The sequence below is a fragment of the Pseudophryne corroboree genome, chromosome 5 (genome assembly GCF_028390025.1).
Source record: "Pseudophryne corroboree isolate aPseCor3 chromosome 5, aPseCor3.hap2, whole genome shotgun sequence".
NCBI lineage: Eukaryota > Metazoa > Chordata > Amphibia > Anura > Myobatrachidae > Pseudophryne > Pseudophryne corroboree.
This window is the reverse complement of record NC_086448.1, coordinates 117993998-118011794: the sequence shown is the minus strand read 5'-3', so window position 1 is coordinate 118011794 and position 17797 is coordinate 117993998. Positions and strand designations below refer to the sequence as shown.

At 43.9% G+C, this 17797-nt stretch overlaps 1 protein-coding gene across 4 annotated transcripts in view; it reads left to right on the top strand.

Annotated features, from left to right (window-relative positions):
* ARHGAP21 (Rho GTPase activating protein 21) overlaps positions 1-17797 on the top strand; it is a 291419-nt gene that overhangs the window by 181141 nt on the left and 92481 nt on the right. For 3 of the 4 annotated variants that reach the window (XM_063921621.1, XM_063921620.1, XM_063921623.1), the window contains 2 exons: positions 11128-11157; positions 12314-14156. In XM_063921621.1, the coding sequence (XP_063777691.1) occupies positions 11128-11157; positions 12314-14156 (1873 nt within the window). The remainder of the gene's footprint in view (positions 1-11127; positions 11158-12313; positions 14157-17797) is intronic. The other variant, XM_063921622.1, reaches the window with a different exon arrangement.

Sequence of the window (17797 nt, the reverse complement as noted above, 5' to 3'; positions counted from 1 at the left end):
TCGGCAGATTCCACGCAAGAACTTTCCAGTGGGACCTGCTGGACAAATGGTCCGGGTCGCATCTTCAGATGCATCAGCGGATAACCCTGTCACCAAAGACAAGGGTGTCTCTCCTGTGTTGGTTGCAGAGTGCTCATCTTCTAGAGGGCCGCAGATTCGGCATTCAGGACTGGGTCCTGGTGACCACGGATGCCAGCCTGCGAGGCTGGGGAGCAGTCACACAGGGAAGGAATTTCCAGGGCTTATGGTCAAGCCTGGAGACATCACTTCACATAAATATCCTGAAGCTAAGGGCCATTTACAAGGCTCTAAGCTTAGCAAGACCTCTGCTTCAAGGTCAGCCGGTGTTGATCCAGTCGGACAACATCACGGCAGTCACCCACGTAAACAGACAGGGTGGCACAAGAAGCAGGAGGGCAATGGCAGAAGCTCCAAGGATTCTTCGCTGGGCGGAAAATCATGTGATAGCACTGTCAGCAATTCCGGGAGTGGACAACTGGGAAGCAGACTTCCTCAGCAGACACGACCTCCACCCGGGAGAGTGGGGACTTCACCCAAAAGTCTTCCACATGATTATAAACCGTTGGGAAAAACTCGACAGGTATTGCGCCAGGTCAAGGGACCCTCAGGCAATAACTGTAGACGCTCTGGTAACACCGTGGGTGTACCAGTCAGTGTATGTGTTCCCTCATCTGCCTCTCATACCCAAGGTACTGAGATTGATAAGATGGAGAGGAGTAAGCACTATATTCGTGGCTCCGGATTGGCCAAGAAGGACTTGGTAACCGGAACTTCAAGAGATGCTCACGGAGGATCCGTGGCCTCTACCTCTAAGAAGGGACCTGCTCCAGCAAGGACCCTGTCTGTTCCAAGACTTACCACGGCTGCGTTTGACGGCATGGCGGTTGAACGCCGGATCCTGAAGGAAAAAAGGCATTCCGGATGAAGTCATCCCTATCCTGATCAGAGCCAGGAAGGATGTAACCGCAAAACATTATCACCGCATTTGGCGAAAATATGTTGCGTGGTGCGAGGCCAGTAAGGCCCGACGGAGGAAATTCAACTGGGTCGATTCCTACATTTCCTGCAAACAGGAGTGTCTATGGGCCTGAAATTGGGGTCCATTAAGGTTCAAATTTCGGCCCTGTCAATTTTCTTCCAAAAAGAACTAGCTTCAGTCCCTGAAGTTCAGACGTTGTAAAAGGGGTACTGCATATACAGCCTCCTTTTGTGCCTCCAGTGGCACCTTTGGGATCTCAATGTAGTTTTGGGTTCCAAAAAGTCACATTGGTTTGAACCACTTAAATCTGTGGAGTTAAAATATCTCACATGGAAAGTGGTCATGCTGTTGGCCCTGGCCTGGGCCAGGCGCGTGTCAGAATTGGCGGCTTTATCCTGTAAAAGCCTTATCTGATTTTCCATTCGGACAGGGCGGAATTGAGGACTCGTCCTCAGTTTCTCCCTAAGGTGGTTTCAGCGTTTCACCTGAACTAACCTATTGTGGTGCCTGCGGCTACTAGGGACTTGGAGGACTCCAAGTTGCTAGACGTTATCAGGGCCCTGAAAATATAGGTTTCCAGGACGGCTGGAGTCAGAAAATCTGACTCGCTGTTTATCCTGTATGCACCCAACAAGCTGGGTGCTCCTGCTTCTAAGCAGACTATTGCTCGTTGGATTTGTAGTACAATTCAGCTTGCACATTCTGTGGCAGGCCTGCCACAGCCAAAAATATGTAAATGCCCACTCCACAAGGAAGATGGGCTCATCTTGGGCGGCTGCCCGAGGGGTCTCGGCTTTACAACTTTGCCGAGCAGCTACTTGGTCAGGAGCAAATACGTTTGTAAAATTCTACAAATTTGATACCCTGGCTCTGGAGGACCTGGAGTTCTCTCATTTGGTGCTGCAGAGTCATCCGCACTCTCCCGCCCGTTTGGGAGCTTTGGTATAATCCCCATGGTCCTTACGGAGTCCCCAGCATCCACTTAGGACGTTAGAGAAAATAAGAATTTACTTACCGATAATTCTATTTCTCGTAGTCCGTAGTGGATGCTGGGCGCCCATCCCAAGTGCGGATTGTCTGCAATATTGGTACATAGTTATTGTTACCAAAAAATCGGGTTATTGCTGTAGTGAGCCATCTTTCTAGAGGCTCCTCTGTTATCATGCTGTTAACTGGGTTTAGATCACAAGTTATACGGTGTGATTGGTGTGGCTGGTATGAGTCTTACCCGGGATTCAAAATCCTTCCTTATTGTGTACGCTCGTCCGGGCACAGTATCCTAACTGAGGCTTGGAGGAGGGTCATAGGGGGTGGAGCCAGTGCACACCAGGTAGTTCTAAAGCTTTACTTTTGTGCCCAGTCTCCTGCGGAGCCGCTATTCCCCATGGTCCTTACGGAGTCCCCAGCATCCACTACGGACTACGAGAAATAGAATTATCGGTAAGTAAATTCTTATTATATATGTATATATATATGTGTATATACACACAGAGGAAAAAAACCACAGCACTCACCACACCAGAAGCGGGGCACAGCTATGCACTTACCACTCACAGGGTGGGGTGCATGTAACACAGCACTCTCCACCACAAAAGCGGGGTACACAGCTGTACTTACCACTCACAGGGCGGGGTGCATGTAGCCCATGACCACATCGCTCTAATAAATACAAACAAAGAACCCAGCACTCACCAAAGTAAACTCACTTATCCTCAACAATTCAATAAATATTTATTGAATTGTTGAGGATAAGTGAGTTTACTTTGGTGAGTGCTGGGTTCTTTGTTTGTATATATGTGTGTATATATATGTATATATATATATGTGTGTGTGTGTGTGTATATATATATATATATATATATATATATATATATATACATATAAATAACCCAAATTATCCACCGATCTGGTTCATTGCGGCCTCATGAATGTCTGTAAGTGCAGGTGGTATCCAGTCATCTAGTTGACATTAAAAAAGGTTTACATGCTCTGCTTGTCGGCACGGACATACATTCAGGTCAACATGGCTAGAATGTTCCGAATGTCTCCATTTAACATGTCGACACCCGAATGTCAACTTATGGGGGGTGGGCTTCATTCATAGGTTTATGCTAATATAAGAGGAAAAAAACACCTAAGTGTATGTCGACATATTGTTTGTCGACCTAACCTCTTGTTGACATACTGAATGCCGACTAATTATACCACACCTGTACAGTTGGCAGATGACCGCTTTCACAGGAATATGAAGATCATTTACCAGTTGGCTTTTAAGGTGTTCCTAGAAAATAATTTAAGGTGCCCATTTATTAAGCCTTAGAGAGTGATAAATAGCACAGTGATAAAGTACCAACCAACCAGCTCCTAACGGTCATGTTACAGGCTGTGGCCCAGATTTATCAAGCCTTGGAGAGTGATAAATTGGACAGTAATAAAGTACCAACCGTCCTTTTTCAAACACAACCTTTAGCATGGCAGTTAGGAGCTGATTGGCTGGTACTTTATCACTGTGCAATTTATCACTCTCCGAGGATTGATAAATCTGGGCAATAATATTTAATCAGAGGAATCTTGCATACACTAGTAGTTCTCTGGGCCAGAGGAACAATGGTATGTGGGTAAGTGTGTGTGGGTCAGCTTGGTGTGTGCAGCCCTGCATTCCAACGTGAATCTGACATTACACACTGCCCCTGTCCCCATTCTATTATTAAATGCAGAAATAATGTTTTGGCTCTTTCTATTTGTTGTCCACAAGGGAATGTTAAGCCTGCAGTTGGGTTGTCATCTGATATTCTTTCCTTTGCTCTGCTATCCTGCCCGCCACTGTCCCTTGTACAGTACATGTGAAAATGGTTCTTATTTCTCAGTGTTGGGACTCATGGTATACGCACCCTGGCTGTACCGTGATGTATCTTTTAACGCTTCCTGTGGTTTTGTGTTTGTAAATTGCTGTCATAAAGACAATTACCAAAATAAAAATCAGATATAGACAATACTTCATATCCAATTTTAAAATAGGTAGAAAAGAGTAAATGCCCAATGTCCTTTTTGCACTTGGTATGTTTCTTACATGTAGCGCTGGCTTGTTATGGAATTAAATGTTAAGTTGGGCAGCATGGTGGTTAGCATTGCTGCCTCCTCACTGTGGTCATGAGTTCAGTTTACGACCATGGTTCATATCTGTGTGGCGTTTGCATGTCCTATGTGTGGGTGCTTGGGTTTCCTCCTGGTACTCCGATTTTATCCCACACTCTAAAAAGTACTGGTATGTTAATTAGATTCTGTGTTAATATGGTCTTATATTAGTGCGAGCAGCCGTGAGACTGGGTTCTAGGCTGCACTAGCAGTGCACGGCTTATGTGCCCTACACACTGGACGACGGCAGCAATTTGGAAGATGATCGATCTCGATATCGTCCTAATTGACTTGCATTGCAAAGCGACGGAAAACCTATTATGAATGATCGCGGGGCTGCGCATCTTTCATCGTTGGTGCGTACATACTGAGCGATATGAGCGATTTCTTGTTCATTAATGAACAGGAATGTTCATATCGCCCAGCGTGTAGGGCGCATTACACTCCGTTAATTATACTAGCTGCAATACCGTTATTGGATTTAACTTGTTTAAAGTGGCAGATTGTGACGGTATGAAATCCTCAGCGCTGTACTATGGACGTACATCTGCAGTAGCTGCAGTGATGTAACCCAAGCAGTAGAAGCATTATCATTGCTTACTTACACAGCGCCCATCAGTATGTAGGCAAGGCCCCCTACCCTCTTGTTTTCCACCTAGCACTGTTCATCACCATTGCTTAGCTCCTTATTCCCTTCAGCATCTCACTCAGACACTGTGTGCCGAACCATGTGTTGGATACAGGATCATCGAGTGCTTACCGACCTCCCCCCCCGCCGCCTGCGGTTCATCAAGCACGCGATTCACCCCTGCATGCTACTCCCAGCAGCAGCGACTTGCGCCCTCCCCTTGCCCTATTGCTTGTAGTAACGCTTTGCTATATACTGGTCATCTGTTGTGTATTGCAATTATGCTGTGTGACTACTATGCAATGTCTCCTCCTTTATACAGTGCTACGGACTACAATGATAGCGCCAGCATATACTGTGGTGCATTATAATTGGAAATCGTTTAACTTCATTTTATATAAACGAACAGATCTCTTCTGGCAACCAAAAAAAATCCGTTCAGTTCATTGTCACTAGTCCCAATAGCCTGACAGCCTGAGTGGTCCAGCCGAGTCCCTGTTGCAGCCCAGACACTATCATTTAGCAATGGCTCATATTTAAAAGTAGGGATGTCTCTGTACCTGGCTTTTTTTACCCAGCCGTGCATATCCCACTTTTTGTATTGTTGTAATCTGTCATGGATTTTGCATAGTGGGGTGTGGGTGGGGTGATACTGTGATTATGAAAGAAATGGTGAAGTCACTATAAATTCCCATAGAAACCTATATTTTATTTAAGTCTAAGACCCTGCTCTCCCTTAAGAACTTGCTGAACAGCGGAATAAAACCCTTGGTATATTCTGTGAATGAAGGGAGCTGTTGCCATGGTTACTCACAGCCTCATCTTCTCTGTTTAATTATGGGCTCCTGCTATATGTTGTCTACTTCAGCCTATACAGTGCAAATCTCAGTGCATGATCTCTGCCAGTGCTCCTGTGCGGCAATTCACATTAACCCCTTATTACCCCCGCTCTATCGCCTATTTGCATTTGTTTATCAGCTGCTCAAAATTATTGAGCAGGTTTTCCCACTATTTAACAGTGGATATTATAGAGCAGGCGTGGCCAACCTGTTGCTCTCCAGCTGTTGTGAAACTACAAGCCCCAGCATAAACTCCCACTGACGAGCTGGTAAAGCATGCTGGCACTTGTAGTTTCGCAACAGTTGGGAGAGCCACAGGTTGGCCAGGCCTCTTTTAGAGCATGCAGCAAGTTTAGCTGAGAGATGTCATATTGAGACCTGCAGGGAGTGTATGATAATGTATGGTAATGATAAGGAATGCTACAAGCAGAAAAATAAATTGTGAAGGAAATACTTTTGTAATTTTGTTTCTCTATCGTATATCTGTATCAGATGTGACTTTTGCTTTTCTGGATCGCATATAGAACTATTTTTAAGTCTACACGGTATTTGTGCAGGCCTGCAGTACGTGTCCAGTGATACATTACTACAGATATGTGCTCATACATCATTGCTGCAGTTGAGCCAAACACCCCTCTTGGCATGACCGGTCCTGTGATACTCTGCGAGCGTCAGGCGTCTTTTTTTTTTGTGCACAAAATGCGTCTTTTCCTGGGCATATACGCTGCAATTATCTGGACAATCCACCTGATAACAGTGGATAAGACAGATAATTGCAGCATGTATGTGGGCGACCAATCCGGTAATAACATCCAGCATGTCCCTCCGATTCTATATTGTAAAAGTGTCGTGTTGGCCACATTGGGCAGTGTATGCCGTGCCGCTGCCGACTGACTGACATTTCCCTGTTCCTTCACATGGGAAGGATCAGGGAAATGTCTCTTCCCCGGGGTTGGAGATACGATCTCACGGCCAATACACTGTGAGAGATCTCGGTTTATGCCAGTGATATCTGCAGTGTCAGACAAAATGTTTGTCTGTCTGGCAGGCATATTATCTGCCTGTGTATGCCAACCTTTAGACATAACACAATGAGAGTATGATGCACCAGGCGACTGTGCTGATTAATTTACTATATGACACTTGTATATCTGTGTGCCACTGAGTCTCTGAGTCTGTACATGATGTGCTACAATGTAGCAGCCGCAGATTTTTTTTAATACAAGTTCTGTTGTGCTCCGTGTACAGTCTGTCACACACAATATACAAGTGTCACATATCACATTAGTCAGCACAGTCTCCCGGTGTGTCCTTGGGGTCGATTCAATTCAGCAACAGTTGAATAGCGCCGGGAATTAGCTCCAGGCGCTATTCAATACAGCGACTAGTTACCCTCAATTGTCGGGAATTCTTCTCTCACCCCCGGGGGGGGTGAGAGAAGAAAACCGACAAAAGTGCTGCCGCGCGGCTGGCGCGAGGCTGATTCTGTCGGAAATCAGCATCGCCGCGGGTAGTTAAGTCGGAGAATGCCCGTTTTCCCGACAAAACAACCTGTTAAGTCCGCGAGAACGGGCATTCGCCGACTTAACTTTAGCTGAATTGAATAGCGTCGGGAGCTAATTCCCAGCGCTATTCAACTGTTGCTGAATTGAATCAACCCCATTTTTGCACTGCATTGCGACTTAAAAGCATATTTGGCCAAAATAAAGAGACCCAACACTGCGAAGTTGCATGGGACCTGGCGGCTCACTCACGCAGGCTTCTCTGCTGCATTGCGCACTGAGCCTAGATGTATGATGACACATCTCTGTCGTTTTAACCTACATTTACAAAACACACACTGTAGGGAATTTCCCATAATCTTCCAAACTATTTTATTTGTAGTAGATTCTAAGCAATATTGTGTGGGATGGGTATCCGTTTGGATGGTCTACCATGTTAATGTCGGCAGTCATTAGGTCGACATTGACATGGTCGACATTGACATATTGACGACACAGAACATGTCGACACGTGAAAAAGTCTACATGGCTTTTTTGAAAAAAAATGATTACCTTTTTCATACTTTACTATCCACGTGGACTACGATTGGGAACAGTAACCTGTGCAGAGCGCAGCGGTAGCGGAACAAGGCACCTTGCCCGCAGCATGGCGAGTGAAGTGAGCCATGTAAGGGGGCGTGGTACACTAATTGGAGTTCCTGGTCATGTTACAGAAAAAATAACACCAAAAACAGTTAAAAATGAATGTCGACCTGTCACATGACGACTATTAGTCCATGTCGACCATGTCTATGTTGACCAATAGTGGTTGACCTAATGACTGTCTACCTTAACATGGTCTACCATTCATACCGGAACTAGGGAGGGGGGGGAAGGGGTGGGGGGGGAGATGTTTGGAGACTATTACAAAATCTTGCAGTTGGGAATATCAGGTGACTGGGGAGAAGGACTCTTCATACATACAGTATGTAACCACACTTCTCCCACCTGTGGAGACTATGGAGAGTTTTAATCTATGGAGAGTTCAATAAAATGGCCTTTACCGATCGCTGCAGTTTAATTACTAGTTTAACTATAATTGGTAATGTGACTCTTTTTTTTTTTTTTTTTTTTTATTATTATGGTGAAAGAAATGTAATTAGTTGAATTACTGCAAAGCTTTTTTTTTTTTTTTTTTTTTTTTTTAAGAATTTATTTTTATGTGGCATGATATTATGCTTATATGGTGACCTAAAGGCAGGAAGAAACTATAAGGGGTTGTGCGTCCAACCACTGCATGCTCAATTATTATCCCGTGTCATACCTCAATAACATCATGATCTTCTTCTGTCTGTCCCACACCCTTAACCTGCCCATACAGGTGAGGGGTAGGTATGGTTTACCCCAGCCTGTCTAGGGGCGCCAGGGTAGCTGGAGAAGTGGAGCAAGGTGCCCGCCCCTCTCTTTCGGTGTGCTACGAAGCACTGTATACAGATGGTAGTGTGACTGTGCCCTCATATTGGCCCACGGGCCCATCTGTGTCTGCCGCCCTGGCTGACATCACTTCCTGTCATGTATAAAATGTTGGCATGTGTTTGTTGGGGATGTATGGGATCCTGACTAGCGGTATTGTAACCACTTCCCGTTACTATGGCAAGTGGAGTAATACCTTTTGGGATGCTAAGTAAATTCCTGCTTCAGGATTGTTGTGTGTTCTTCTGTTAAATATATACAAGAATTTATCATTTTCAATTGCATAAATACTTAAGGCTTTAGTTAATTGAGTTTACTTCTGTGTAGCTATACAAATACATTGCTGCAAGTGGGTTTGTTGCACACAATTTAGAGCATCCTCCTCCTGTGGCATATTGGTGTAGCTGGCAGTCTGCTGGGTTGTAGCCGAGAGATAGACTATTCTCGGATTCCACTAGGCCCCCTCACATACACAGTAAAGGAAATGTCCATTTGGTGAGCTAAACCCACAATGCCTAAAAATTCACTGGCACCTGGTGACATCTCCAAGATTAGACAGACTATGCACTGTCTATGCTTTTATATATGGTAGTAATGAGATAATATGTAATAATCATTTCCTTTCAGAAAGTAAGTCTGCCTGACACCAGCTTGACCCACACACTGTGCAAGTAGTCTGCAGATTGCTACATACTGTAGGTCCGTATAATGAAGCACTTACGTGATACATCACATGTCTTAGTCTCGTTACACGCTATCTGGAAGGAAGGAGCTCAGTGGTATTGTAAGGATGGATATTCCAGGGTCTGTCTTTCTGAATTATTTATAATTTCATCATTAACATTAAGAATGAAAAGAAAACCCACTTTAGATATAGTTAAAAACTGCCTACATTCTCTTTGTGCAGCCACCTGCACACAGGGACACCAGCCATTGTCAGGGTACTTCTGGGAAGGCAGAGTATATGGCCAATGAGACACACGGTTCCTGGTGAATGGGTAGTCCGCCCCCTCCTGCATTCTGGGCCAGCCCACAGATGACCGACCTTCATTTCGGAGCAGCTTGCAGTGTACATAAGTTGGACAAGTAATTCTCATGTGATACAACAGGCAGCTTCCCCAACAATATTCTTATTATGAGCCTACAACTTCTGTGGTTGATGTCTCTGTGACTATGCATGTCTTCAGCATTGCGATAATAAACATTGTCTAGCAAAGATGTCTGCTCCCCCCATCCACCTCTAAATCCACCTTCCCCCATCTTGCCAGGCTCTTGACTAAAGCCAGGTACCCATTATGCAATAATGGAGCCAGTCATACCGATATGCTGGTGCTCTGTCCGATACATCGCAGTGTGGATGCAATAACTGGGTCTGATTATCGTACCAGATTGGACGACCTGTTACACGATGTTTCACCAAAAGATGAGCTGGAACAGGCACATTTTGTATCGTGTATGTATTTCTGATCAGCTGTCTGACATTTCTGCTGTTCTTCTAAAACCCCCATCTTTTATGACGACCTTGGGACAAATAATCGTTATGATTGTAGTGATAAATCACTAGTGTCCACATTGGAAATCAAAAGTTTTCACGATTGTTTAATCACGCTGGAAATCGTAGTGTCTGTTGGATCGTGCGTGAAATCATTCAGGTGTGTTCTCTGCCTGAGGCTTAAATCGGTTAAAGACAGACATTGTGTGGCTAGTCCAGCTGCTGTGGAACTACAACTCCCAGCCCGACCCGTCAGCTGCACCAATGTTTGGCAGTGACTGCAGTCCTAGTTTGAAGGGTGTTCGTTTTCTAGATGCTCTTGCATTTGTTCGTCTGCTGGGTTGTACATTCAATCTTTCGTGTTTCTGTAGTCCTTATATACAACTTGGCTTTTGCAGGTATGCTGCTCTAGGTGGCTGGTTATGCTGAGACTTTTAGTTCTGCTTGTGATTCTGGAGACTAAAGGTCTGGCTTGGTGATGTCTGTGTTATACACCCAGACTCCCAGATAAATGTTTCTTTAAGGACATGTGCATCCCAGAAATCTCCAGAGTGTTATTCTAAATTTAGCTGGAATGCAGAAACGGGGCAGCTTGCAGTCAGCTGAGAGTGGAGCTTATAGCCATGATTGTATGGGAAGCCGCACAGACACTACATGCATTTGGGATGCATAATAGAGCGTTGGTGTCGTCATCTATAAGCTGCGTTGCTATGAGCAGGGGAGAGAGAGCTTTAATTGCTGTAGTGGAAGGGAGAGATCTGTAGCCTGCATACAGGGCTAGCTACATGTTGCAGAAGGCATGCTCATACCTATGTCTTCCCAGCAGAAGAGGACGATGCATTCAGTGAGCGTGTGTGTGTGTGTGAGTGAGTGAGACCCAGCAGCCATAGGAGAAAGCAGGAATGAGCTTCACCGCCCTTTTTCAGCTTCTTTTGGTACCTTCCACAGAAATCAGTTTTAGATGTATTTTTAGCTCTCTGTAGCCGGCATCAGTATGACAACATAATTCAGTCTTTACATCAATAAGCAGCTTTTTTTTTTTTTTTCCTCCCCTTTACTATGCTTTATTTCCTGCCCAGCTGCAGTTTCCAAAGGATGTCACAGCTCTGGTAAGATGCACTGAAGCCGTCTCTGTATGGAATGTTTAATATTGATTTCATATGTCTGACATCCTAGCTCGTTAACATCGGAACTGGTCTTAGCAATGCCTGATTTCTGAATCCGTGCTTTGTAAATGTCAGTTGCATGTATGTACTGTCTTATTATTTTGTGTGTGTTTTTTTTTCTTTTTAATATCTGTGCTATAATAACACCAAGTGTACAATTGTGTATACTGCAGGAGGTTAAATGCCTCGCCCTCCCTTCAGCAGTTGCCAGTGTTTATAGATGCAACATAGTAGATTTATAACCTTCCACATGCACGAAGAAGCAGGCAGGTCTCTCCTGCGGTAAGCATGTCACAGGCAGAGCAGGAAGGAGCCGCTGTAATATGATACCACACCTGTACTATATAAAAACCTGGGGAAGCCAACTCCATTTGTTGTTTTTTTTTTTTTTCGACAGCACTCGCAGGCGCTGCAGTCCGCTTTTGCTTAATTGCTTTGAACGTGAACCCTTAGACCTGTTTAGTGTGCTTTTGTGAAGTGCTACTGTACGTTCCAGTGATCTGATTCTCCGGTTACTGTAATACTCGTGTACATTGGTCTTGTTTTGCTATGATTGCTGAAGTACATTTCGAAACGCAAGGGAAATTGGCGAAGCGTGCCAAATTTAGTTTAACTATTTTTCGGAGAAGTCAGTCACTAAGACGCAAGGTAAGCTCCTGAATATATTTAAATGGGAGGATTTGTTCTCCATGTCTTGGATCCTTTTAACAATGCATCATTAAATATGGTTTACTGGCTACATGTTTATAAATAATACAAATATATATATATATATATATATATTAACACGTCCGCATCCTGCCTTGATGGTTTAATGTATGTATGCTAACAGTTTGATATAGTGTTACTGCCAATTTGCATGTAGCTTGGCTCGTCTTAATTTATTTTTTTAAGTTATTGTTGTGCTAGCATGTATATGACTTTATTCTAGGTATGGACACCAGGTCAAAATGATGTACTATTTGTACTTATCAGTTTATGTTGTGAAATGTTTTTGAATGATCTGCTATACTGCAAAGTGACACCAAAACTTACGTTACTATAGTTACATTTTATTTATTAAATGCTTCGTTCCTAACTGTGAACTATATCTCCTCAGGCATATTCCCAGGATGCTTACCTGAAAGGAAACGAAGCCTATAGTGGCAATGCACACAATATACCTGAGCCGCCACCCATATGTTACCCACGCATAAAACCTACATCTCCAGTTATGGCCCAACCAGCTGAAGTTCCACCCCCAGGCACATCGTTGGTTAAACAGAAATCCATTCGCCCAGTAAAATCCTCAACACAGCCGGACAGGAACCACAGAGTAGAAATCCAAGTGCCTCCATCACCAACGGATATTGTCAAATCCAATACAGCTGTTTGCGTCTCCAATGAAGCTGTAAGAACCGTCATTGTGCCTTCTGGGAAGGTGGTAGAGCTTTCATCAGATAGACCTAGTATTGTTGCTCCTTTACACCAGGTAGATCCATGTGCATACATAAAGCAACCAATAGCCACGACACCGCCCTCTGCCACTCCCTCTTTAATGTCGATGGTACCTAGGCTGGTGGATAAGACTGGACCTATAAACAAACCCCCAAGCTATGGAGGACATGTTGACGCAATGTTTAGTACTAGGGCGACTGCCCGAGGAGAGGAATCTCCATCTCCTACTAACAATTATTCTTCTAGTTCCCATCAGCACATAGACTGGAGAAACTACAAAACTTACAAAGAGTATATAGACAATAGACGTATGCAGATGTATGGCTCTAGAACAATACAAGAGCGACTGGACAGCCTTCGAGCAGCATCTCAAAACACAACGGACTACAACCAAGTTTCGCCAAATGGTGCTTCAATAGATGTCCGTCGACGAAGTACCTCCCACGACAGGGTCCCCCAGTCTGCCCAAATCAGGCAGCGCAGCATTTCCCAGGAAAGGCTAGCAGACCCAGGTGTGGGCAAAGATTGGAAAGAATGGCCTCGTAGTGCTTCCCAAGACACACTAACGTCACCAGCCATCAGTCCCAGGGGCAATAGATCGGGGTCATGGGATTATCTTACAAAAAAAGGAGACAAATTAGATCACTACATTGTGGAGCCTAGTGATTTAAAGCACAACTCTAAATGGACTGGGTTTACTGAACAGGACGACAGACGGGGCATTTATGAGCGATCTAGACAACAGTCACTACGTATATCTCCACGATTTGTAAACTACTCCATGGGACCTGTTGCATATGGTTCAGACCGGAGACGAGTGAGCAGCCGAGTTTTGGGTTCAGCGCACCCTTTGCAAAAAGTTCCAAATGACCTAAAAAACCTCCCAAGTTCAAGAAATTTTCACAGTTCCTCTTACCGATCTTCTCATTCTCAGTCCACTGCAGCTGAAAGTACCTACTCTCGTCTTTCTAAAACGAGCTCCATGAGGAGCTCCGTACCCTATGGAACTGCAACGTTTTCTCGTCCTACAACTTCAGACGATGGAATAGTTAATGACCAAAAACCGTTGATCCACATTAGTGGTCCGACAAACCTGCAGAAAACATCCCCGATAGAGAACACCAATAATTTAAATCTGTCTTCTCCACTTGTGACTTCTACTCCGATCGCAACAAAATTGGTGACGGATAGCCCAGCTACCTCTGATCATGGAGATCTTCAAAATGGTCAAAGCCCTAAAGACCAAGTCCACAATTCTGGTGCAGAATCAAATTCTGTCAGTTTAGTGGTCTTAAGGGATAAATCTCCATCTGCTCAGCAGACACCGCAGCCTTTAAGACAGCAATCCTACATTTTTGCGGTTAACGAGCAAGAATCCGTGTCGGACACTACATGCTGGCTACCAAACGATGCCCGTCGACAATTCCGCATTGAAAGAATGGAACAGAAGAAAGCATCTGGTCCGAGCTCGCCTGGAGACTCATTGGCATCCATACCCTTCATTGGTAAGCTCAGCTCTTCATATTTCTCAGCTCATTGCTTCTGAAATGTAAATTCCTGAATGATGGCCGTTTTAATGCGTACATGTTCTCTAAATGTATCACAACTTGTTGGTTTTTGGAAGAGAAGCTCGTTTCCACTTGCACTCTAGTAATGATACAAGAGTATAAACAGACGGCTTTGGCATTTGTATAAGCAATAACATTTGGAATTGATATAAAGTCACAGATTATGCATAACAATGCATGACACTGGTCACTCCTATTCGACCTGTATTTGCTATTTTACCCAAGATTGACGTCTTTTCCCTCAGTTTTGCTCTTTCCTTCATTGTGCTGCTCTTTTCTCAGTTTTAGGTCTAGGTCTTCATTCCCTTATAGTGTACTAACTAGGTACTTAGGATTAGTGGTTGGCTGGGCAAAGAAGGCACACTAAATGTTGCAAATTGTGGTTTGGTATGTATGGCCCTTGTATGTTCTCTTATAGCTAGATATGGTTGGATATTTTTGTTTGTTTTTTTAAAGCCATTTGTGTTCACTTGTTTTTTTACCTTTTCACTAAGGCTTCGTTGAAAATTTCTTAGTGCAGTGTTTCATTCAGTTCAGCCCACACTATGCATAATGTGTGTTTTACAAGTCGTGAGCTCTATTTATATTTATAATGTAGGGTCTTCATGGAAATGTCTTTCCTTATCAGCTGTTACTTTCAATAGCTCAGCCTACAGAATATGTTTCAATAATTCCCGTAACTCGTTTCTTTGATGGCTCAGAAAATGAAACTGTGCTTCTGGACAACATTCTAAGATCATTTTAATTTGCTAGTAGAGTTTAGTAACGAATAATTAAATACTTTGGCCTATTACATGAAACAAACTCTTAGCATTGTAATCTATCTCACTGACATCTGTTTTCATGCACCGCTCCACGATGTAGACCTCGCTGTACTCCGTACTACATAGCCAATCAATATCTTTTGCAATGCAATTATTTCTTCAGCTCCTTGAGCATCTTGTGAGGTTTTATGTTCTATAAAACCTCACAAGATGCTCAAGGAGCTGAAGAATGTTCTATTTAAAGAGTTCCCCCCGTTGCCTAAATTAGGTAGAGGCGGACCTTTTACGCAGTGAACCACCGTTCACCAGAATACAGTCTGTCTTTTCTCTAGTGGCATCATGAAGGTATGAGGTACAAAAGGGCTCGCACAATTATATTTAGAGATTTGTCTTCATACATCTAACTTCAATATGCCACGCAGTGGGAGATGCCTGTCGTTAGTGAGCTGTCAGGCACCGCGCAACTCCGCCAGCATTGACCTGAAAATGCAACATAATGCGACTAGCTAGGAAGCACCAGGAGACTCTGCTGATCAGTTTGATATTCAGCACACACACACACATACATCTGTGTGCAACTTAGGCCGGGTACACACTTACCGATGTCGGTGACATCGCGCAAGATCCCCCTGCAAACCATATCGTTCATACACACGTTTGCGTCTAGTCAGTGACGGCATGCACCCACTTCAAGTTCAAAACTAAAGGTATTGTGCCTCGTTAATGATCCGCGGGAGCACGCATTGTTAACGATATAGGATATCCACACTTGCTGATGTATACGATATATCATCCGATCCGCCGGTTCAGGCAATATATTGGGTATACATCAGCAAGTGTGTACCCAGCCTAAGTCTGTAGATAACGCAGAACGGAACTTGTATTGGAAAAATGCTGCTGCTCCTACATTGCAGCACTTCCTATGCAGATTCAGAGACTCTGTCGCACAGATATACAAGTGTTGCATATCAGATTAATTGGCACAGTCTCCTGGTGCGTCCTAGTCGTATCAAATTGTGTCTAAGATGCATTTTTGATAAAAAGATGGCCAGCGCTAACAGACTCACAGGACTGGCTCGCCGAGAGGGGCTGTTTGGGGCGACTTACGCAATGAATTATGAGGACATGTGTAGACACTTATTAATCTATATGATTTCAGCTTGCTGGGAAATAATAAGTTACATACTTGTAACATTTTGTGTTAAATGTGGTCAGCGATTTTCAGCTTTAATTTATGGACAGATACTTATGTGAAATATTATGGTTACATGTAAATGTTGCTCCACCTGTTTGTAGATAACAGATCTCCCTTTTTGGATGAAAGTCTTGCCATGTAGAAGCACTTTACCTCACAGTTGTATGCCGTACACACATCTGTTATGATTGGGAGCTAGCATTCTTCCATATTGCACTGCTTGACATGATACAACAGGCTTGTAAAGGTTACACAAAGATCAAACATTGCGTAAAAAATGGGTTTGGCTCTGTTTAAACAGAAATACGTCTTTACGTTTCACAAGCGTGGCACTGGGCCAGGTCTGGTGAGGGCCAGGGCAGAGCTGCACACTCCTGTGTATTGGCAACTAGCCACGTGAGGTAAAGGGGAAGTTGCGCAGACGGCCGTGCTGTACTTTGGTCGTGCAAACGGCAAGCATTTAGCAATCTATTGCCAGCGTGTCCCTGATTCCTGTGACAACAGAAGAATGTAAGACAAATTTTGAAAAAAAAGTGACAATCCCCTCACTGAGCGGGTAACTGTATGGGCCACTTCCCATTCCATCCGTAGTACAGAGGAAGCTGATGGTCATAAGCCATTTTGTGAGCCATGAGTAGAAAAGCGGGGGCATGTAACGATATTAGCCCATGTCAAAAAAAAAATTATTGTAACTGTATAGATAGTTGTATCCAGATGAATCAATTTATGTGGGAGAAAATGTTGCCCATTTCAAGGTAAAACCTCTGGGAGGATCCAAATCATGCGTTTATGGACGAGAGGTCGTGTCCGACAAATCTAACCGATTTAATACAATCACATTCTACGCGGGTTTTGTCATCTCTTGAAGTGACTAATTTTCTACATGTGTACTCTCTACCAATATGTGTTGTGAGAGTGTATAAATGAATTGTGTAGTTAGATCTTGGGGGTAATGACATTGCATGTGGAACAGTATGCCATAGTTCAGTGGATTCCTACATAAGAGACTTTTATAGTTTCTCGAACTCTCAGGTGAGTACAGACAGAGAAAGTAAATACTACCTAAATGTGGATTTTGTGACTCAGCCTGGTGTCTATCCTGTGTCTCAGTTGACTAATGCAGTTGTAGTGTATGTGCCGGGAAATTTTCTGTGTGTTAGTAGCTTACCTGTTCCCAGCAAGGCACGATGGTACTGTAGTGCACTTGAGTTCAATCCGGGACAGGGTTCACTCCCCGGGGGGTACTTGATGCTGCTTCCAGTAGCAAAGGACGTGTCGGGAGACCAGGCCAGACTCTTGAACAGAAGGCATGTTTACTAGACCTAGAGCCAGCACACACGACCCTTCCCTCAATACGAAGTGCGTCCATTCTAGGTAAAACCTTACTAAGGGGTAATTCAAGTTTTTAGGTAGTAGTTAGTGCGTATTAGGGTTTTTGTTTTTTTTATATACTACTTTGTACTTTTCCTGAGCCAACTGAAGGAACGCAAAGCCATCTCACCATTATTTCTGTGCCCATGTGACAAACCTTTGATGTGAGTATTATGGGTGGACTATATTCCTCCAACCAACAGAGCCTCTGCTCAGTCTCCTGTGCAGTTAGTGGTCTATTCATGAAG